At 42.5% G+C, this 24,265-nt stretch overlaps 1 protein-coding gene across 3 annotated transcripts in view; it reads right to left on the bottom strand.

Annotated features, from left to right (window-relative positions):
• Positions 1-24,265, bottom strand: part of CDK14 (cyclin dependent kinase 14) — a 348,112-nt gene that overhangs the window by 166,648 nt on the left and 157,199 nt on the right. For all 3 annotated transcript variants that reach the window (XM_066628515.1, XM_066628517.1, XM_066628516.1), the window contains one exon: positions 15,685-15,808. In XM_066628515.1, coding sequence (XP_066484612.1) covers positions 15,685-15,808 — 124 coding nt within the window. The remainder of the gene's footprint in view (positions 1-15,684; positions 15,809-24,265) is intronic.

The raw sequence follows: 24,265 nt of genomic DNA, 5'->3' as shown, positions 1-24,265 counted from the left end.
CAGTTTCAGTTATCCATGGTTCCACGGATACCAGGGATGCCCTTTAAAAGACACAGGGAATGAGAAGAAGTTGCCTGCAGCCGCTTCCTAGCCACTCCAAGGCTGCTTCTTTCACTCAATGTCACCACAGAACACATCATGATGCATTCTCTTCATGGTCACGATACATTCTGGGGTGACACTGAGTGAATGGAGGAGCCTTAGCACAGTGAAACTGCTGTGTTTTCAGGGCTGCAGGCAGTCCTTCAAGCTGACTGCAACCTCTTACTGGTTGCTCTGAGCCTCTTCCATTCACTCAGTATCACCCCAGAATGCATAGTGACCAGGAAGAGAATGCATCACAATGCATTCTGGGGTGACGTTAAGTGAAAGGAAGAGCCTTGAAGTGACCAGGAAAAGGCTGTAGGCAGCTTAGAGGACTGCCTGCACCCTGAAAACCTGGGTTTCACTGTGCTAAGGTTCATGGAGGTTTCACTGCGCTAAGGTTCATTCACTTTCTCAATCTTTTTATAGGGCTCCCCTGGTGTCCTCAGATCCCCATTGTCCACAGAGGGAGGGGGGGTTCAAAACTGAATCCCAGCATGCCTATATACACAATTTTAGCTTTATGCACTGACTCTGGAACATTATTCTCACGTAAGCCAAGGGGCAAGTGTATATTCAAGAGTATATAAATGACCAGGTGGGACACAGTGTGGAATATTCCAGGAAGTGACAATTGGTATGCAGTTATAAGGGTTATGCCTACCTGCTTAAAATAACTACATATTCCTCCATACATCTGCAAAACATCAAACATTTTCACCCTTTAGAACTGCTTATACTGAATTTACTGTCAAAAGGAAATTCCTCTTCTGTTGTGATATACAAGTTACAAATAAGTGACAGTCACAGCACTGACGGTTTTTTTCCATCTTTTGAGTGACAACCAAGACATGAAGGCATATTTCATACTGTTTGCACATCCAAACATGCTTACTCATGCAAAATTCATTTAACTGCTTCCTCCAGCTGAGGGAAAACTGTAGGACAGGATTAATTAGCACAGCATGTGTGATCACTTTGTTTAAGGATGCCTTGTCTGTTTCCATGGCTACACTACAGGAAGCCACACATTCTCTCTTCAGAAAGACAGTGGTGCTTGTTTTCATGACCATTAGAATTTTTAATCTTAAAAGTTAGATTGAACTAAGAAGTCAAAAGGTAATGGAAAACAATAGCCAGGTGAGTCCACAATATTTACATATTGCTGCTCTCTCCATTTTGGTCTGAAATATCTACAGAGATAACTTTATGACAATCCTGTGAACTGTCTTTCAGACCTCTTCTCTTGTGACAGATAAAAAGGTCACCAAAAAGGCACCCTGCTGCTACAACTCAATTCTTTACAGTAACAAGATAGCAATGAGGCAGTTATTAGAAGTCAAGGCACATCACCTAATCACCAAGCCTATCATAAACCCCACACAAAGCTGCAACAAAATTATAAGCAAAGGAGTCGTCATAGTAATTTTTTTTACTTCCTCCATGTTATAAATGCAGTGGATACTTGAGGTCGTAATACCAGTTAGATACTTCTTAAACACTTTATACAATCTTTAATGCAAATAAAGAAGGTGGTTAAAGGAGTGGTTCTTTTTCCCCTTCTCTTTAAACATCAGTCACAGGTCAAGTAGTGATTTTAACCTGTGTTAATGAATAAAGTACAGAGCATGGGGTACTCATTCAGGATTAAATCAATTTAGCATGCTTGCTATCCACCCTTGGGTACTAAATTTTCAAAATTCATGCAACAATGATAGAAAAAATTTAAGAAAAAAAATGCAAACCTGTATAGAGGAAAAATATTCAGGCAAAAATTGCAACCCGTGTAACAGAATTTCTTCATTTCAATTATCAACTTCCCTAGTGTTCAAAAAGTCAAAGGGTATCCCTTTGCTCTGATCCTATATATGCAAATCTAGAACTTTAAAACTTATGATTATCTTAATGCTTTTTGCTCCATTCTGTACGCATACATGAAATGGGAAAAGGAAAAGGTAGCTTGGTTTTTAAGAACAAATACCAAGCTACCTGACACGCATTCTCACATAACATTTGTGAATACTTAAGAGACTTTAGTATACTCTCTGTAAAATATGCTATGGAAAATAATAAAAATAAATTTTATTGTACAATTTAGGTATAGTAGAGGACAACAATAATTGGGACCCCCTCCAAGACTGCTGGTGATGGGGCATGCACTGAGAGAAGCTACTTCAGTGGTCAAGCACTCCAAAGGTACCTGCCCCACAAGATGAGAGGGAACAGCCTACATAACTCATGAAGGAAGAGGACTATGTTGGACTCTGTCCTTGGGGCCAGAAGACCTGAACCATCTTCTTTGTTAACATGCCAACATTTACAACAAATATGTCTCCAACTGAGTGGTTCTGAAACTGCGGGTCCAGTACACACCAATGGGTTGTGATGCAATTTACAGTGGTTTGTGAAACTGACAGAGCAGATTAGGCTATGTGCATCAAGGGTTTAACAAGCTGCTAATTGGGGGAGAGCATTGCTGCCCAATTGCTATTATAGCCACACCCCTTGGCATTTATAAATCAGACTGCAGCCTCTAGAACCTCTAAAAAGTTTGGGAACCATTGTATTGGATGCTCCCTTCCCTGAAAGCTGTTTGGGTCTTTCCAGTATTAGTTAAAGCCTAGTTTTATCATTTCATTCATGATGAACTCTCTGTTCTAGAAAATGACTAACTTGGGAAGATTAATATTTTAAGGGCTACTTTTTTTTTCTTCTAGCCTAGTCTAGTAATTGATCTCTTGATCTGTCCTTGAAGCTGACTCATAACTAGCAAGTTTTATTTCAGCTTCATTGTGCTTATTTACATGATACAGGGGATAGAAAAGGAATTTAATTTTAACCACCTTCAGCCCCAGTTCCATTTCCCTCTTCTTCCTCTGCTGTCTCCAACTATGATGAAACCTAGATTGCAAGTCTCTTAAGACAGCATCCTTCCCTCTTATTCTTCGTAAAACAAGAAGTACAAATGAATAGATACAATGAACTTCACAACAACAGTATGCTGCTTGTAGAAGTGCAGTCTACTAATTGTAAGCTTGACCCTTTTCCACTAATACCACCAGGCCAGGGGAAATTCACTTGTTGGAAAGGGGTACAACTCTCAGAGGTACACCTATAACAGCAGTAACCATAAGGCCTAAATAAACATTCATGGGATTCAGGTGATTTAGCCAACTGTTGACTAGTTGCTAGTATCCCTTTTTTGGACAAGAGGTTTTGGTATGTGGTGGCAGCCCAATTCTAAGCACTTCTGGATGAAAGAAATTATCTGGATTCATTTCAGCCTAGCTTCCAAAGCAGTTTCAGGGCAGAAACTGTTTAGGCCAGTGTTTCTCAAGCAGTGGTACTTGAGGTGGTGTACAGTGGTACTTGCAGAACCCCCAGACCCTGCTGTCTGGTAGCAAGACCAGCAATGCAACATAACAAGCAGCAGTAGGAGGTTTGGCATGCAGGCAAAAAGTAATCACTTTTTTTACACTTGAAAAATCCCTCCCATCCACCCTGAGCCTCTTTTGTGTTTGTCATGTTGCATGTGGCCTTCCAATCTGGAGGTAACTAGCAATGACGTCACTGCCAGTTATTACTGGTAGTACTTCCAAAAGGTGGACCATACAAAGTGATACAGTGGGGGATATGATACAGTGGGGGATATGTGGGGGATATGCACATGATACAGAGGGGGATATATACAGTGGGGGATATGTACAAAGTGATACAGTGGGGGATACTGCGAATCACTGGCCTAGGTCACACTGAGAGGGAATGTGACACTCTTGATTCTCTTAGACCTCTCAGAGACTTTTGATACTCAGAAACTTTTGATACTCAGAGACTTTTGATACTATTAACCATGATATTTTTCTGAATCACCTGCTAGGTTGGGAAGCACATATTGCAAAGGTTCCACTCCTGCTTGGTGAAAAGATTCCAAAGGATGGTACTGAACGATTTCTGTCTCCATCCATGGCAGTCTCCAACGATATTGAACACCTAAATGAACCCACTGGGCAACATTATTCAAGGAGTTGGAGAAAGGTATCATCAATATGCCCAGCTTTTTCATCAGGTACAGATGTGGTGGTAGAAACAGAGGTATAGTGCTTAGAGTCAGCAATGGTTTGGATGAAGGTGAATATACTGCTCCATATAGGAAATACAATAGGTGACATGAGTGTAGTATGTGCACCATCTCTGATGAGCTTGCATTTCCCATAAAAGTTTGGAGATGCCCAGGGTGCCACTCTGGTTGGTATGCCACTGCATCACTTCTGAAAAGGACAATTTTGTTACCATCATCCATGCCTGGATAATTTCTAATTTAGATTTCTATAACTTGCACTACATGAAACTGTCTTTGAAAAACACTAGTTCAAAACGCAGTATCCAGGCTATTGATAGAACTTGCAACCCTGAAAATATCACCCTGGTCCTTAAAATCTGCACTGACTTCCATATTGTTCCCTATTACTAATTAGAGCCTAAAATAAGTGATTTGGATGAAATATTGCATTTTCCACACAATGACAAGACAATGCTAATTATAAACATGTGTTACATACTAAATATGTTCTGCTCCCTTTTTGCTCTGGAGGTAGTATTTTATAAACTATAAAGGCAGAAAGAACTCTGCCACAACTGTCGTTAAAATTACACACACACACACACACACACACACACACACACACAGAGAGAGAGAGAGAGAGGATATTGTGCTTCATACTAAAAAGCAATTCTACCCCAACAGTCTATCCCATTGACATCAGTGTAAAAAAATAGAATTATTATGAATACAGAATATGTATATAATTTAACAGCTGGCTGATTTCTACTTTCCTGTTTCCAGCTTTTCATTTGCTGAACCTTACTTTGTTGTCATGTAAATATTCTGTATGAAGATGATGGCTTCCTCCCCTAATTATACAACAAACATGAGAGTCTGATGCAGCAAGATACACTGTAGTGAATTAATTTTGATTAGTATTTCAAGAAAAGAGCTGAGCGTTTAGAGAAAACCCTGCACTGGGAATAGTTGTTACAATAAGATTAGAATTACAACTAAATAAATTATAGGCAGATGAGGACACATATTATGGGTTGGGGAAAGTAACCTATAGTGCAAAATAAAGGCCTGTTCCCGTATCCATGATGGTTCCGTTTCGGAATCTCCGCCGCGGATACCTGAATCTGCAGATACGAGAGGACACCTACCTTCACCCTTGAGAGATGAGGGGAACTCTGCTCCCCTTGCCTTTGGAGGATCCTGTGAGCCCAGCAGAGGCCATGGATCACGGCCTCTGCCGGGCTCAGACTGAGCCACAGAGGTGAAAAACATCACTTCCAGTTTTTCCATAAAACTGGAAGTGACGTTTTTAAAGTTTATAAGGCATTAGGAGGCACAGGGAAGACCGATTTAAAAAGCATTTCAAAAAAACCGACAGAGCGTAAATTTCATAGAAAACTTCTCTTAAATACAGTCTTAATCTGTACTGTTGTAGAAAGCTCTGCCCTTTCTAGCCATTATACAAAGGCAAACAAATGGCATGATGCAATGCCGTTTCAGCATTGTAAACCTTTTTTCAAGTATCAATATATTATTTGCTGCCACAAATTGCTGCTGTGCTTGCAGCACATGTTTAAAATAACTAATACATATGCTGATTCTTACAAAAGAAAATAAGGTTCCAATCATAAATGGTGCCCATACAGTAGGCATCTGTGCTCAACAGTAATTGCACATTCCAAAACACAGGCCATGCTTCCAGGGTTTCACTCCCTCTCCTTCTCTCATCTGTTTTTCTTTTCATCAGAATTCTATCAGCATGACAAGCTGTTGTTCCTCTGCATGACATGTCTAGAGGAAAAAGGAGCAACTCGGAATTGCCAGCCCCAAGAAGAAATATCAGCCAGACAGCATGCAATCTATTAATCTAATGAAACAATGGAAAATGCACACCACCCTCATGTTTTGGCTCACTTCAGACACAACTTTGCACACTGATAAAATCAACAATTTGTGTTATACCAGGCCAGCCAAGTTGAACTTCCCCTTCTCTCTCCACCCCTGCCCAGTGGAATTCTCAAATACACTGACATATTGTAGTAGGAGTGCCTCACATTTTGTATGCCTTTTTGGGAGAGGGGAGTTGATAACAGTGAATTCTTTTATGGTTTTAAAGCATGATTTGAATCCACTGGATCACAGAAGGTTGTTAACAGATCAGATTTGTTACATTCCTTTTTGTTCAAATATGATCCTCATTTGCATGACTCAATCACTAACTGAAAGAATAATCATTTCTAAAATAAAGTAGAAACAACTATGTAGTTATGTAAGGTATACATAATAATTGAAATGTTGGTCTCGCAGTTACAAAACAGTTTTATGAGTTAAAACAGGACCATTTTAGGATCGTATAGTTGTTTCTGTGCAGGCAACAAGTCCATTAACTCGAATTACGAGTTTGTTAATCCATTTTTTAAAAATTCACTTTAATTTGCAATACTCCTCTGCTAGAAAAGCAGTTTGGTTGGTGTTAAAATGCATTATACATGAAATTATAAACAGCAAACTATACAGGAGGAAACCTGTACTGTAAAAATTACTTATCTGAAATCTGTTTTCAAAAATCACTGACTCTTTGGATATATGTGAGTAAAAATTCTACTGCTCCAATTTCCTCTTAAATAATATACTGCTCATTTATATAAATACACTCTGGAATTGAGACAAAGAAAGTGAGCACTCTTAAAATTCTGCTGCAAAATCTCATCATAACCCATTCTAAAAAGGGCTCTGAAAAGGTTTTCAGTTCCATAACAACTCTAACATGATCCAGAATAACCACCTTATCACCAGTGGTTTTAATACCACAAACAACGAATAACAGTCAAATGAAATTAGTTCTGCAGCTTAAATTTCATTGTGTGATTAGTAATTTAAGAACAAAGGAGCTGTGTTAATTTGTTTCAAAGAGCAATACAGGTTAGAACCAGCATTTTATTTTTGCAAAAAAATTCACACCCATATCAATTTTATTTACTTCTCCTTTAACAGTATTACAAGGAGAACATACATAAGAATTTAAGAGTCCAGCTAGATCAGGCCAAAGGCCCATCTAGTCCAGCTTCCTGTATCTCACAGTGGCTCATCAGGTGCCTCAGGGACCACACAAGGCAACAAGAGACCTGCATCCTGATGCCACTCCTTCGCATCTGGCATTCTGAGGTAGCCTACTTGTAAAATCAGGAGGTTGCACATACCCATCATGGCTTATAACCTGTGGACTTTTCCTCCAGAAATTTGTCCAACCCCCTGTTGAACGAATTCAGGCCAGGTGCCATCACCAAATCCTGCAGTAAGGAGTTCCACAGACAAATTACATGCTGGGTAAAGAAATATTTTCTTTTGTCTGTTCTAACACTCCCAACACTCAATTTAATGGATGTCCTCTAGTTCTAGTATGTCCCCTAGAGTGGGGGGGGGGGGAATTCCTCTATCCATCTCCTACATAATTTTGTATGTCTCAAACATGTTCCCCCTTGGGCACCTTTTTTCTAGACAGAAGAGACCTAAATGCTGTAGCCTTTCCTCATAAGGGAGGTGCCCCAGCCCAGTACAGGTATAACCTAATCATCCACAGATTTTTCACCCACAGTTTTTCTCAACATGATGAGCCCTTTCAATTAAAGTAAAAAGTCATTTAACAATGGCCTTGTTAGTGCAGAAGAGGGCAGCTGACAATCATTCTCTCTCCACACACTTAGAACAGCTTCAATTCAAGGCAAGTGACCTCTCCCTTCCCCCTGACATGTGAAAGAATGCAAAGTGATTATCACCTCCTCTTTGCATTCTTTCCCTGTGCTGTGCTCCCAGTGAAGGGAGGGGTCGTTGTCTTGGAGTGAAGCCTTTCTAAGAGTCTGGAGAGAGAATGACTGCCTGCCTGATGTTTCTGTCCTGCATTACAAAGGTCAGCAAGGCTGTTTTTAAATCGCTGAGCAAAGGGACATTGTTTTTTAAATAATTTCCTTTAACACAATTTTTGGCATCCACCTGGGTTCTGGGAACATAACCCTTGTGGATACAGAGACAAAACCTGTAATCATTTTGGTTGCTCTCTTCTGCATCTTTTCCATTTCCACTATATCTTTTTTCAGCTTCAACAATCAGAACTGGATGCAATACTCCAAGTGTGCTCTTACCATCAAGTCATACAATGGCTTTATAATATTGGCTGTTTTATTCTCAATACCTTTTCTACTGATCCCAAGCCTAGAATTAGCCTACTTCCCCACTGCTACACCTTGGGTCAACACTTTCATTGAGCTGTCCACCAGCACTCCAAGATCTCTCTCCTGATCTGTCACAGACAGCTCAGAAACCCAACTGGCCTATATATGAAGTTTTGATTTTTTGCCCTAACGTGCATTGCTTTATACTGACTTACACTGAAACGCATCTGCCATTTTGCTGACCATTCTGCCAGTTTGGAGAGATCCTTCTGGAGCTCTTCACTATCCCTTCTGGTCTTCACCACTTGAAAAAGTTTAGTGTTGTCTCGGCCACCTCACTGCTTAACCCATTTTTGCCTGGTCCACACTTTTGGTCCCCGTTGCGTATATGCAACATTGGGCAGAAATGGCTTAACCTTGTCTTCAGGTCATTTATGAACAGGTTAAAAAGCACTAGTTCCAGGACACATCCTTGGGGCACACTGCTTTTCATCTCTCTCGATTGTGAAAATTGCCCATTGACACCCACTCTCTGTTTTCTGGCTCTCAATCAGTTCCTATTCTATGAGAGGATCTGCCCTCTTAATCCCTAATTATGGAGTTTTCTCAGCAGCCTTTGGAGAGAACCCATGTCAAAAGCCTTCTGAAAATCCAGATACATAATAATCATGGATTTGCCCACACCCACATGCCTGTTGACCTTTTCAAAGAATTCTAAAAGTTTTGTGAGGCAAGACTTACCCTTACAGAAGCCATGCTGATTCTCCTTCAGCAAGGCTTGCTCATCTAAGTGTTTTAAGATTTTATTTTTGATTACGCATTTCACCATCTTACCTGGTGAATGTTAGGCTGACTGGCCTATGGTTTCCCGGGTCTCCTCTACTCCATTTTTAAAAGATTGATATGTGATATTTGCTGTCCTCCAATCCTTTGGTACCGTGGCCATTTTAAGGGACAAGTTGCATATTTTAGTCAAGAGATCTGCAACTTTATTCTTCAGTTCCTTAATAGCTCTTGGGTGCATGCCATCTGGGCCCGGTTACTTATTGAACTTTAATTTGTCAATTAGGTCCAAAACATCTTCTCTTTTCACCTCTATCTTATCATGTTGGACGTGTTTGTTTCAGAGGAGTAAGATAGGAATACAGCCTAAGGGCACAATCCTAATCAGGTCTACTCAGAATAAAGTCCTATTTATTAAATGGGGCTTACTCTCAGGAAAGTGCGGTTAGGATTGCAGCATACGTTTTACTGAACACAGTGGGCTTACATCTGAGAAAAATAAAAAAAATTTCAAACACATCTACCTTTAGTAGTAGTAGTTGGCAACCTTCAGTCTCGAAAGACTATGGTATCGCGCTCTGAATGGTGGTTCTGGAACAGCGTCTAGTGTGGCTGAAAAGGCCAATTCGGGAGTGACAATTCCCTCCACACTGGGAGCAAGTGCAGTCTGTGCCTGGTCTGTCTCCCTGGCTATGGGCCTTCCTTCTTTGCGTCAGTCTGTTGGCCAAGTGTCTCTTCAAACTGGGAAAGGCCATGCCTCCAAGCGGGCCGCTCAGAGGCCAGGGTTTCCCACCTGTGGTCTACCTGTAGGGCGCTTTCCTTGCACGAGTTCTCCAAAGAGGAGATCCTTTGGAATCCGGCCACCATCCATTCTCACGACATGACCGAGCCAATGCAGGCGTCTCTGTTTCATCAGTGCATACATGCTAGGGATTCCAGCTCATTCCAGGACTGTGTTGTTTGGAACTTTGTCCTGCCAAGTGATGCCGAGAATGCGTCGGAGGCAGCGCATGTGGAAAGCATTCCGTTTCCTCTCCTGTTGTGAGCAAAGAGTCCATGACTCGCTGCAGTACAGAAGTGTACTAAGGACGCAAGCTCTGTAGACCTGGATCTTGGTATGTTCCGTCAGCTTCTTGTTGGACCAGACTCTCTTTGTGAGTCTGGAAAACGTGGTAGCTGCTTTACCGATGCGTTTGTTTAGCTCGGTATCGAGAGAAAGAGTGTCGGAGATCGCTGAGCCAAGGTACACAAAGTCATGGACAACCTCCAGTTCGTGCACAGAGATTGTAATGCAGAGAGCTGAGTCCACATCCTGAACCATGACCTGTGTTTTCTTAAGGCTGATCATCAGTCCAAAATCTTGGCAGGCCTTGCTAAAACGATCCATGAGCTGCTGGAGATCTTTGGCAGAGTGGGTAGTGACAGCTGCATCGTCGGCAAAGAGGAAGTCACGCAGACATTTCAGCTGGACTTTGGACTTTGCTCTCAGTCTGGAGAGGTTGAAGAGCTTTCCTTCTGATCTGGTTCGGAGATAGATGCCTTCTGTTGCAGTTCCAAATGCATGCTTCAACACGACAGCAAAGAAAATCCCAAAGAAGGTTGGCGCAACCTTGCTTCACTCTGCTTCACAGCCCTGCTTCACTCCGCTTCGGATGTCAAAGGGGTCTGATGTGGAGCCATCAAAGACAACAGTGCCTTTCATGTCCTTGTGGAAAGATCTGATTATGCTGATGAGCCTGGGTGAACATCCGATCTTGGGGAGAATCTTGAAGTGGCAGTCCCTGCTGACCAGGTCAAAAGCCTTCGTGAGATCTATGAAGGCTATAAAGATTGGCTGTCGTCGTTCCCTGCATTTCTCCTGCAGTTGTCTAAGGGAGAATACCATATCAGTGGTGGACCTGTTGGCTCGGAATCCACACTGCGATTCTAGATACATACTTTCTGCAAGTACCTGGAGCGTCTTTAGTGCAACTCAAGCAAACAGCTTTCCTACAATGCTAAGGAGAGAGATGCCGCGGTAGTTGTTGCAGTCACCCCTGTCGCCTTTGTTCTTGTACAGCGTGATGATGTTTGCATCCCTTATGTCTTGAGGTACTCCACCTTCTCTCCAGCAGAGACAGAGGATTTCATGCAGCTCAGTGATAATGATCTCTTTGCAGCACTTTAGAACTTCAGCAGGGATGCTGTCTTTTCCAGGTGCCTTGCCAAAGGCAAGGGAGTCCAGGGCCACGTGAAGTTCTTCTAGGGTTGGTTCACTGTCAAGCTCCTCCAGCACAGGCAGGCACTCAATGTTGTTCAGCGCTTCTTCAGTGACTACATTTTCTCTGGAATATAGCTCAGGGTAGTGCTGCACCCAGCGTTCCATCTGCTGCGCCTGATCCTGGATGACCTCACCTGCGGCAGACTTCAGAGGGGCAATTTTCTTCTGTGTTGGACCTAGGGCCTGCTTGATACCATCATACATCCCCTTGATGCTGCCCGTGTCAGCTGCTATCTGTATCTCGGAACAGAGCTGGAGCCAGTAGTCGTTAGCACATCTCCTGGCAGTCTGTTGGACTTTGCTGCAAGCAGCTCGGAGGACCTGCATGTTGCGCTCACTGGGACAGGCCTTGTATGCTACTTGAGCTTTCCTCTTTTCCTCAATGACTGGTGTCAACTCCTCAGAGTGGGCTTCAAACCAGTAAGAACATAAGAACATAAGAACAGCCCCACTGGATCAGGTCATAGGCCCATCTAGTCCAGCTTCCTGTATCTCACAGCGGCCCACCAAATGCCCCAGGGAGCACACCAGATAACAAGAGACCTCATCCTGGTGCCCTCCCCTACATCTGGCATTCTGACTTAACCCATTCCTAAAATCAGGAGGTTGCGCATACACATCATGGCTTGTACCCCATAATGGATTTTTTGCTCCAGAAACTTGTCCAATCCCCTTTTAAAGGCATCTAGGCTAGACGCCAGCACCACATCCTGTGGCAAGGAGTTCCACAGACCGACCACACGCTGAGTAAAGAAATATTTTCTTTTGTCTGTCCTAACCTGCCCAACACTCAATTTTAGTGGCTGTCCCCTGGTTCTGGTATTATGTGAGAGTGTAAAGAGCATCTCCCTATCCACTCTGTCCATTCCCTGCATAATTTTGTATGTCTCAATCATGTCCCCCCTCAAGCGTCTCTTTTCTAGGCTGAAGAGGCCCAAACGCCGTAGCCTTTCCTCATAAGGAAGGTGCCCCAGCCCCGTAATCATCTTAGTCGCTCTCTTTTGCACCTTTTCCATTTCCACTATGTCTTTTTTGAGATGCGGCGACCAGAACTGGACACAATACTCCAGGTATGGCCTTACCATAGATTTGTACAACGGCATTATAATACTAGCCGTTTTGTTCTCAATACCCTTCCTAATGATCCCAAGCATAGAATTGGCCTTCTTCACTGCCGCCGCACATTGGGTCGACACTTTCATCGACTTGTCCACCACCACCCCAAGATCTTTCTCCTGATCTGTCACAGACAGCTCAGAACCCATCAGCCTATATCTAAAGTTTTGATTTTTTGCCCCAATGTGCATGACTTTACACTTACTGACATTGAAGCGCATCTGCCATTTTGCTGCCCATTCTGCCAGTCTGGAGAGATCCTTCTGGAGCTCCTCACAATCACTTCTGGTCTTTACCACTCGGAAAAGTTTGGTGTCGTCTGCAAACTTAGCCACTTCACTGCTCAACCCTGTCTCCAGGTCATTTATGAAGAGGTTGAAAAGCACCGGTCCCAGGACAGATCCTTGGGGCACACCGCTTTTCACCTCTCTCCATTGTGAAAATTGCCCATTGACACCCACTCTCTGCTTCCTGGCCTCCAACCAGTTCTCAATCCATGAGAGGACCTGTCCTCTAATTCCCTGATTGTGGAGTTTTTTCAGTAGCCTTTGGTGAGGGACCGTGTCAAACATCAAGGCAGTCTGCTGCCTTGTTGGTCTTCGTGCCGAATATGGACAAGGCGGTGTTGCAAACGGCATTCTTGAAATGTTCCCATCTGTTGGATGCATTTGCGTCCACCGGGCCTGGAAGAGATTCCTCAAGAGCTTGTGCAAATTCCTCCACTTTTCTCTGATCCTGGGTCTTGCTGGTATCAATGCGAGGTCTTCCTTTTTTTGTGTGATACAGTCGCTTTGTAGCGACCTTTAGCATTTCAACACATTTCTGGATGCAAAAGGAAAAGACCATCTCCCTATGCATGCTTTCCTGGAAGCTCCACTGAACTCAATGAAACTTCTAAGTATGCATGCACAAGGCTGCATTTAAGTCAATTTTGTGTAGATGCAATTATTTGACCTTATACCAACATGCCCTAAGAAACAATTTATTTTGCATCAAATTGTAATTGTATTAAAAATCAATTCCTTCAATAGTTTGATCTCTCTATAAATTTTTATTCAGAGTCCTGCAGTACAATTCATAATAATAAAGCAGCCCTTGTCCCTTTGTGCTATTTTGAAGAATTACTTGGGAGAGGGGGTGTTTTCACCTACATTTGAGAACCTGTTTTAGCTACAACACAATGTGCCAGCAAGCATGAAATTTTTTTTCTCCTGGTGTGTTTATTCAAGCAGTTATCTTATAGCACAGTTGTATATACAGGTCTAGCTCTGTATATCTGATTTTTTTATCCCAGAGGAGATGAAGTATGCCTGACACTGAATTAAAAATAGTGGTTGCTCTGTTGATTTTTGTAAACTTATGAAACCAAACCTGAAGGTTTCCTCCTCTGAGACAGAAAGGTCTTTAGCTTCACATTTCATAATTATTGTAGTAGAAAAGTAAGTCTTATGTAGGAGAAAAGCAGATTCCTGACTAGCAAGTTATCTATGTATAAATAAAACCAGCCTCTTCTATTTACATTTCTATTTCCCTTGTGCCCTACAATCTAATCATAATAAAAATACTTCACAAGAAACCTTGTTCCAAGAATTGTCAGGAACAGTAGAAACCTGAGGACAATACTTTCCAGCATGATTATTCTATGTTTTTCATGAAAAGAATGCCTTCTGCATACACACTCTGTAATGCTGTGGAAATGCTCCTAGAAAACAAAGTGCTGTGTGAAATAGCACTATTGGAGGTAATTATAACACTGTTCTAAAGCAGATGTGTTCACAAGTACATCTAGGATACACTGCCTCGAATGCTGTTTCTTCCTCTGAGCAAGCAATTGCTCAGCATGGTAGCAAGCAATTGGCCCATACTAGACAGAATACACTGTTCTGATTGGCACAGCACTAGTTGGAATACACAGCCGCAATTGGCTGAAAGCACAGCACAGACACCAGTACTGTCCCTGCACCAGACGTCTGAATGCTTTATGGATTATTACCTTTCATTTTTATAATATTGTAAAAATTACACCCAGGATGAAGACCGATACAAGAAATCAGTATTATAGGAGGTAGTACTTTTATCACTAATATTGATATATTGGGGAAGAAATTTGCCTTGTAATTTCTCATGTCCTCAGTAAAAGGGTCACAACCTCTACACAGCATTACCTTGTAGTTTTTAATTGTTAATCAGGAAAAATGGAACTCAACTGGCTCCCAGTTTCAAAAAAAGCATGAAATAAGGAAAGAAACGTGCTCAAATACACACATAGTATTCTCTATACTAGTAAAATAATTATCAGGGGTTTTTTGTTAAAGGTTTAAACATCGGGAATCTAACACTACATTAATGGTGTGAATACAGGGAAGACTAGTCTCCCAAAGAAGAGGTAATTAAGTAGAATCCCAAATATGCTTAAAATGTTTCATTGGTGAAAGAATACTAAAGACCTATGTGCAGGGAGGCCCTGTATCTGCATATTCCATATCCATGGATTCAGTTATCTGTGATTGGGTCAGCAGAGTCCCCCTGCGCTTACTCCCTCCAGAGGCGAGGGGAGTGGAGCCCCAACAGGGCTTCCCTGGTCCTCCCAATGCCTTATAAGGAATTTAAATGTCACTTCCGGTTTCATGGAGAAACCAGAAGTGACTTTTTTTTTTTTTACTTCTGGGCTCAGTCTGAGCCCAGCAGAGACCGTGGACGAATGTCTGTGGCCTCTGCTAGGCTCAGAGGACCCTCCAGAGGCGAGCAGAGCTCCCTTTGCCTCTGGAGGGTTGGGGAAGGAGTTTGCCTTCCATGGGGGAAGGATTTCATCCATGGATTCCATCCATGGGGGGGGGGGGATTTTTTCCAAAATGGTTTCGTGAATACGAGGGCATGCCTGTACCCCTAAGTCAGAGAAAATGTTACTACTATTTGCCAACATAGGTAAGATTGAAACTTGCAGTCATAACTAGGAGTGTCCTTAACTCTGAACTCTGAGTTTTCAGTCACTTTCCCAGTATTCTTGAGTTGGGTTGAATGTGAAAACATATTTCCATCTTATGTGTTCTTTTCATTTAGTAGAATTTTGAATATTTCATTTCACTCTACTTCATTTTATCAATGACTGTGGTGACCATACTCAACGTATGACTAAGAGGAACATCGCAGAAATCATCTCTCTAGACATTCCCACATCATTATAAAAGTCTCATAATTAATGGTTTTCCTACCAAAATCTGCCAACTTCAACTCCCCAGTGTCACTGATCAGAAGGTTTTGGGGTTTCAGGTCCCTGTGCAAAATGTAACGCTGGTGGATGTACGACAGTCCTCGCAGCAATTGAAATAAAAATAACTGAAAGAGATGGGAAAAGAACATTATGTGTATTAATACTTGTATGCAGTGCATTGGCTTCCAAGGCAATAAGCAGGGTGTTTGCATATGGGTGGAACAGTTCCCTGTAACATTGCCACAGATGATTTATACAGCAGAATTAATTTTTTTAAAATAACCTTGAACACATTTATTTCACTGGATTCAACTGCTTCAGCAGTCCTCAACTAGAACAATAAACAGGAGATTCAGTTCATATCAAGCCACAGTGATATTCTGTTTACCCATATGGCCTTAGAGATTAGGTGGTAGCCTACAGGCAGACGTGTATCTGCACTAATTATAGTAAACAGCAGTATGTGGAGAAGAGAGGCAGAAGAACACCAATGAAGACAAAGAAAAGACTAAAAGGATATAATTGGAGAATCACCCAAATGCATTTAGTTCCAAACAGTTTGTGCAGGAGTATAACACTCCCAAAATGTGACCAAAGAGCACATTTCCTATTTATTCATTTACAATCATTTCTAAGACAGCTGACTATGGGGTGAGTTTTCTTCTCAGTAATTTATATCACATCCAGGTACTCTGTGTGCAATTTGTATTAGAACTTCAAAACCTTCACAAAAGGCAGCAGTTCAAAAAACTACATCAAACATCAGTTTTGCAGACTGACAAAATGCTATTGCTCAATTTTGATTTCACAGCGGCTGCCTCAGCATGCCAAATATTAAGGCTGTGGTTCAGTACTGCTTTAGTATTATTACATGGCAAGAATACAGTTTTAATGGATATTGAAATGGAGATATTGAAGATATTTTTTAAAAAAATCCTTCAAAACTATTGATCTATTGCAGCATTCAGGCTCTCTAGTTTTATGGGATTATTAGATCACTTAAAAAATTCAAAAACAATACAAAGACACAAAACTGCCCTTAATTAGATACCAACCCAGCACCTGTATGAAACTGTAATGTCTGATGATGGAAAAGATGAAAAAATGACAGGTACAGAAATATGTTACTGAAATTGAAGAGACTCAATAATACATGTGTGTCCCGGTATCCGCAGGGGTTCCATTCCGGAACTCCTAGTGGTTAAATGAAATAACAGATACCAGGGAACACCTCCCCACCCCCTGGTGACAAGAGGAACCTTCAGAGGGTCCTCTGAGCCCCACAGAGGCCGTGGGTGTCTGTCCACAGCCTCTGCTGTGCTCAGACACTATTTTAGAACACCACCACAAAGTTGGGTATTATGCATCTTTAAGTTTAGAGTATACGTTACGGAATGACTTTTCTGACCAGCCACAGAACATGCCTGCTACATAATAGGGCTTATGGACTTTGTGATGAGGGTCAGTTGAAACCATTCCTAACCACAGTAGCATCCTTGAAAGGAATGCTGTTGAATCTGGGTTTGCTTGGGCTCTAGAGCCAGGAGGTTGTATATTTTATTTATTTATTTTATAAGTCCATGTATTATATGCCATACACTAAATAAATAAATAAATAAATAAATAAATAAATAAATAAATAAATAAATAAATTTTTATTTGTTTATTTGATTTAAACTCCAACTTTCTCACTGAAGGGCACCCAAGGCCCTTCACGATGTACAGCCTAAGTGTGAGCTCAAACCTATTTTTTTAAAAGGTTGGAATAGTTAATGGTTGTATGATTTCTAGAATATCAGTAGAAATGCAAGCAAAGAAATACACACATTTCTTCCTTGAATGCTACTATGCAGTTATATAGCACAAATAGTGTGTACTATCATGGTAGGTGCTGCACCACAAACAGAAATGATACAGTACAGTTTCAGACAATATAGAACTGAGCAGCTGGCCCCTTACAATTTTGTCACATACATTCATTGAAGACCAGTAATAGAGATGTTTGTTTCTGGTGAGTAAGAATTACAACCTAAGTCTTGCTGAACACAGTGGGCTGAACAAAATAAGTAGCACCTTTTTCAAACACCACTAGTAATAGACAAACCCAACGATACCTTTCTTATCCTCATATATCTGCACCAAACTTAATATAGTAAGAATCTTCAACAAACAGGCACTGCCAGTCACCACAGGTAATCATTTGATCACATTAATGCTAACTCTAACTGAATGAGATCTGGGTTGTTCTAAAATTTTGCTTAACTCTTCATCCAAATCCACAGGTGAAGACAGATGATAGCCCACAAGACATACAGAGAAAACATCAACCTTTTGATCACCAGCTGTTCTACTGAACAGTGAATATCTGAGCCACCAGGAAGCAAGGTCTAAAAAGATGTACAGGTAGAGCCTATTTATCCGCATTAGTTCTGTGACTTGGCACGATTAACAAAAAACGCATTGTGCTAAATGCCATAGAGTTATGCAAATTTGCTGCAGCGACACTTCCGGATGGAAGGAAACTAAGGCAGCTGTTATCAATCCCCTCCCCCTCCTTCCCCTTTCACAGGTGGGATGCTGAGCTTGCTTGGGAAGCCTCATCCTCTATGTCCCAGGCAGCCTCCAGACAGCACTGCAGGTTCTCCTCCTCCTCTTCGATGCTGCTGCTCCTGCAGTCCTCCCTGGCCGCCGCCATCATAGAAGCTCAGAGCATTCTGGGACTTGTAGTTCGGCTCTCTGCTCACCCTCACCCGTCTTTCCAAGGCTTCCTTGGGAAGGCTTACTGGAGCAGGAGAGTCTGCATCATGGGGGGGGGGGATTCTCCCCTAGTTTTTTCCCCCAGCACACTCCCTGGTTTTTTTTTAAGCAATCCCCTCTCCTCCCCCTCCTTACTCAGCCCTCCCTGTTGCCAGCTGTCCTGCTTCTTTCACAGGTGGGATGTTGAGCTTTTAGGAGTCCAGCCTTATGTGTTTCTACTCAGAAGTAAGCCCCATTCTAGTCAATGGGGCTTACTCCCAGGAAAGTGTGGAGAGAATTGTAGGCTAAATCTCTTGCTTGGCTTGCTAGAAAGGCTTGCTTGTGAAATAGAAATAGCCTGCACCATCTGGGGGGAGAAATTCAGCAGACACTCCCTGGTTTTTTAAAGCAGTCCCTTCTGTTGCTGCTGCACCTGCCCGTGCGTGCACATGTGCGAGAGAGAGAGAGAGAGAGAAAGAGAGAGAGAGAGCGAGCACTCCACCTTGCTGTACGTGTTCTGGCTACAGAGGTTTTTGGTCCCCCCCCCTTCCCCTCTTCAGCCTAGGCTGGCTCAGGGGCTCCAGGAATGTTACTGTTCCTTTGCAAGGGGAACCTCTTCCATAGCTCCAGGGCTATTTCCCTGCATGAGCGAGGCAGAGCCTTTTTGCAGTATTTTGGGCTGCCTGGAAACAGAGTGAGAAGACAGTGCAAAACAGAGTGTAAGACTTTCAGTACCCCCCATCCCATTCATGGATAAATAGGCTGCACCTGTAGTTGCATAACTCTGAGCTCCTTCCTGCCCACAGGATTCAAAGAGAGCTCTAATCACAGTAGGGTTGAAGCTCAGCTGCCAAGAGGGTCTCAGTGTGGATCTATAGCTGCCCCAAATTTGGGCACTATTTTTAGAAAGACTATATAGCTGGGGGTGGGTGGGTTGAGGAGTTCAGCAGAACAAGGAGAACTGCTACCCAGCTAGAAAGCTTATAGCCCAATACTGAGTTGAGAGTAAGACCACAGCCATTGTATGTGGCCTTCTACAACAGTATAGCAACTGTCTCTCAATGAAGAGGGATGACATGAAGACAAACACATCTGGGTGGGCTGACCAGACTTTGTGCTTAAGCTGAAAAAGTGACTTTTTTGTTGATATGGAACAGGTGCCAAGTGCTGGAGATAAACAGGGACAGAATGCCTACAACCCTCTTAGGATGGGGGTTGGGATTGACATATATCATCCACAGTCATGAATGTTCCTTTCTCCCAGGAACAGCAAGTAGTTGAGTTGGGCAGTACAGTCTGGCTGTAGTCTGGCTATCAGTAGCAACTGCCTTGTCACTGCCTTCTTTACACCAAGTAATCAGAAGTACTCATCAAATAAAGTGATGGCCAATTTTACATACAACTCTTGTCCATCTCCTCCTGGTCTTGTACATAGTTTGCAGTCTCCCCACTGGGAGTATAATATACATTAGTTTCAGGAATGTCTCAAAATAAACACTGCAAAATGGAACAGCAGTCATGGATCACAAACACCCTAGAATTCCGTCACACACAAGGAATGCTACATTCATCAAGGCCTTAAAATCATTCTCTAGCACTATTTCCTGGCAAAATAAATAACCTTTGCATCATCAGAATAGGAACCTTGGAACTGAAGGCCTAGCAAACACAAACATGTGCAAATGTGTTACAGTTTCTTCCTATTCCCTCTCCCAGCCATCCTGCCAAAAAGGAAGAAGCAGTGGTAGGCTGCTTAGCATCCAGTACATTTAAAGAACCTATATGCAGCTAACTGCTTTCTCTGTAATTACACAGAGGAAAACTGGAAGGAGGTTACTGTGGCAAGGAAGAACAAGCACAGCCGAGCTTCCCTCACTGACAATCAGCCCTTGGGCTTCAGAAGTTGACATCTGAATAGTCTTCAGCTTTCAGTTATGCTTTTCTCTCTCATATTTATTGCCAGCCCAGTCAACAGGCAGTGAAGTGGCCCTTCTCAGTCAGTAAGCTCCACCCAGCCAGCCACCCAGGTCTCTGTTCCCTCTCCCTGCTTTGCTTGGCCTCCATCAGGCACATATCTTCATCCACTTAGTCACCTTCTGCTTGCTCCCCAGGCTACTGGCCACAGCAGCCTTTGTAAACAGGGAATGAGTTGGGCAGGAAGAGCTTGGAAGTGGCACCTGAGGATGCAGGGCAAGTTTGAAAGCGATGGAGGTGGGCAGAGCGGGCACACGGACACTTAAAAGCATGTACAAAAAAGAAGGGGGAAACAAGAAGGTGACACATCTTACTCAAGCACTATGGGAGTTTGGACCACAGATCCTCACACTTCCCAGTGCTGCACCTACAAAACCTACTTGATGCAAGTTGTGTATGCAAGTCTTACTTGAGTGCAATCACTGATCATTTTCCTAAGGTGGTAACACTGTCATGTAGGAAAAAGCATTCAAATAATGCATTGGTCACTGCATGTGATGTGACTGCATGTTCATCTCTTTCACTGGAGTACTGATGAGAGACTATGATTTGCCACAGCTTCCCAGTCAGTACAGGTGCTCACCACTTGACATTCTCGATCCTTGTTATGCGATTATGTTATGGGATTCAGCCCAATGCCTTTGTTGTGTAAACAGAGACTCCCTGCTAGATACTAGCTGGTTGCCACTGAAGGTAGATTGCGGCCCAAATCCTAACCCACTTTCCAGCACTGGCATAGGTGTGCCAATGAGATGTGTGCTGCGTTCTGCAGTTGGGTGGCAGTCACAGAGGCCTCCTCAAAGTAAGGGAATGTTTGTTACCTTATCTTGAAGATGCACTGCCCTTTTGTCAGTGCTGGACAGTGGGTTAGGATTGTGTCTTGCCTCTTTGCATTAAGAGCCTCTTTGCTGTGTTAACACACACTTTGCTGCAGGCTATGGGAGACCTGACTGCCTCATTAAGAGCCTCTTTCTTGTGCTTTGACTCTTTGGAGGTATATGCAGTCCATACTTAAGCAGAAGGCCATTAAGCAAATATAACCTATAATTCAAGGATAACAGAACAAAATCATCTACATTAGCTCATAAGATTTTGAAGCATTCTGAACATTTCTGAAAGCACTGTATCAGTGGCATCAAAAGTCAAGAACAACAGAAAGAAACATGTTCTAATTATGCTTGTTTTGCAGCATTTGGAAACACCCTAATCAAACTATTTAGCTTTTGAAAGATATCAGACCTTCTTTAAAACTATCTAATTTTTTGAAAAACTGCATTTGATGACTACACAAAAAGCATACTTCTGCTGTTTTGTCTTGATAAGTGCACTTCTACTGAGGTACTCCTTTCCAATAATAAGTCTGTGGGAATGGTGCCATATGAAGGTCAAACCAATTTAGAGGTTTATGGAGTGTGATATCAATGTGTTAGCAATGATTAAAATGTAAGGGCAACAGCATTCAAACAAACAGCTTCCCCAATAAAGATACATCAGCTCTTACAGCAAGAACTAAATTCCTCCTATTCTCTCAGACTGCATGTCTCAATATATAAATCTTCTGCCAGTGACTTACAGAACTTTTTGAGTAGCCTGTGGAAATTTCTTGTTATACTCTCAACTGGTGCTTGCTTAGAAAAGAAAGAAAGAAAGAAAGAAAGAAAGAAAGAAAGAAAGAAAGAAAGAAAGAAAGAAAGAAAGAAAGAAAGAAAGAAAGAAAGAAAGAAAGAAAGAAAGAAAGAAAATCCTCTTTTTTGGGATGTCCACTGGGTTTTGACAGCATGTTAGCTTTTTCCAAGGGCATGCATAAAATAGCATACTGTCAAAGGTAAAGGTCAATTGGTTTACGTGAGCTGAGACATAGCTGAAGAATGCCTATGCTATTTGGGAAAGATTAAGAATTAAGTCAGATTAGTGAAGTAATCTGCCAGTTGTGTGAGGGGGAGAAGTGAAAGTGCTGCTATTTTTCTTGATTGATAAGTATTAAAAATCACATAATACCCAATATGTTGCCAAGAAACCAGTTACTTATTTCAAGTTCTCCTACGTAACTAGCTCAAGGTGGGCTTGCAGAGTCACTTGCCATGCAAAAGTTCATTGTTTTTCATATACACAGTGGCAATACTAGCAACACAGTGTGGTCTTCTTTCTTTCTAGTGTAGTGTTTCCCAAAATGTGGGTTGGGACCCACCAGTGGAGCGCAATCCAATTTTTGGGGATTTGAAAAAAGTTTTTGAAATATTTTTTAAAAAGCTTTGCAAGCATCAGGAATGGGCTACTCAATTTGGAAAACTCGTACTCAAGTCTCAAAACGTGTTTTCCTGACGTGCTTGGACTTGAGATACGTGTAGTTTGAAACCAGAAGTGACTCAAGAGTTTTTCTCAGGAACAAGTGGAATCACTGACTCAAAAACTTGATTCTTTCAGGTTGCCACTCCGCTTGGTGTCGGTGTGGGTGTGCACTTGCTTGTGTTTTTTCACAGCTTACGTGGCACACTGAAGGATCTCATGGGCAATCCCAGAACTTGCATTCAAACTGGCACACGTGCACAAGAGAGAAAAAGGTAGGTTGGCTCCAGGAGGCAGGGTGAGGTGGAAGAGAGGATGGAGGCTTAAGTTTTGCTTTCAGGGGCCTACCCACCCAATATCCCCTCACTCACACTGTCCATCCCCCTCCTGCCTTGCTGAGCTGGAATGCCTCATCCCCCGACCCTGTAGATCTATCCATGCTCAGCACTCCTTCTGAGGATGGAATCAAGAGTCATCATGTGAACAGGGGTGGGTAGGTTTGTGGCTAGGGTTCATCAGGAACCGATCAGCACTTTCTGCACTGCTGCCCTCACAGAAAGAACAGAAGAACTTTTGCTTACAGATGGGATGGGGCATCAGGGGAGTGCTAAATGAGAGCTCTAACACACACACACCCTGCCAGGAGCTCCATTTTTTCTGTGGAGCTGCACCTGGGGTGTCACACCTGACTCGTTTGCCAAAGACTCAACCAAGTTCTAAAAATGCTCTGGACAAATCCCCACAGCCACCAAGCACGAGTTGAATCAAAGGGTGCGGAGGCAGTACTACAATGGATTGACACATCCCTGACAAGCACCCTTGCCCAGTTTGCAGAAGAAAATCGTTCGCTGTCATGAGGTAATCTTCATACCCCAAAATTAAAATGTCATATTTTCCCATTTTCTCTAGTAACTGTTGTGCCATAGATCACATGTGAACCCAGTTTCAGGCTTTGGCCTCAAAATCTCTAATGGGACACCTTGCTCTCCAGTTCAACCTTCTGGATACCCTGAAATGACTGTAAATGTTCAGGGAATAGTCCTTGAACTCCATTTCTAGGCATAGTCAAGTGAATCCCTACACTCACAAAATATAAGCAAAGCTCTCACACTCCCTCTGCCAACCTACTGCCTAATGTGGATGCTTCATAGAATCTTAACAGCAGGCAAGGGCAGTTACAAAGAAACCTACAATAACTGCAACTTGTCACTAACAAGTCCCTTTTTGGGAGAAGGGCGGGATAAAAATAAAGTTTTATTATTATTTATTATTATTAACAGTGCAATCCTATGCATATCTACTGAGAAGTTAACTTAAATTGACATTACTCCATTGGCTTAAACCAGGAGTGCCCAAACCCCGGACCTGGGGCCACTTGCGGCCCTCGAGGTCTCTCAATGCGGCCCTCAGGGAGCCCCCAGTCTCCAATGAGCCTCTGGCCCTCTGGAGATTTGTTGGAGTCCACACTTGCCCGATGCAACTGCTCTCAGCGTGAGGGAGACTGTTTGACCTCTTTCATAAGCTGTGGGATGAGGGCTCCCTCCATTGCTTGTTGTTTCACATCTGTGATGCAGTAGTGGCAGCAA

This window comes from Tiliqua scincoides, chromosome 5 (assembly GCF_035046505.1).
Source record: "Tiliqua scincoides isolate rTilSci1 chromosome 5, rTilSci1.hap2, whole genome shotgun sequence".
Classification (NCBI taxonomy): Eukaryota; Metazoa; Chordata; class Lepidosauria; order Squamata; family Scincidae; genus Tiliqua; species Tiliqua scincoides.
Note: the sequence above shows the minus strand (reverse complement) of the source record. Positions and strands in the feature narration are given on the sequence as shown.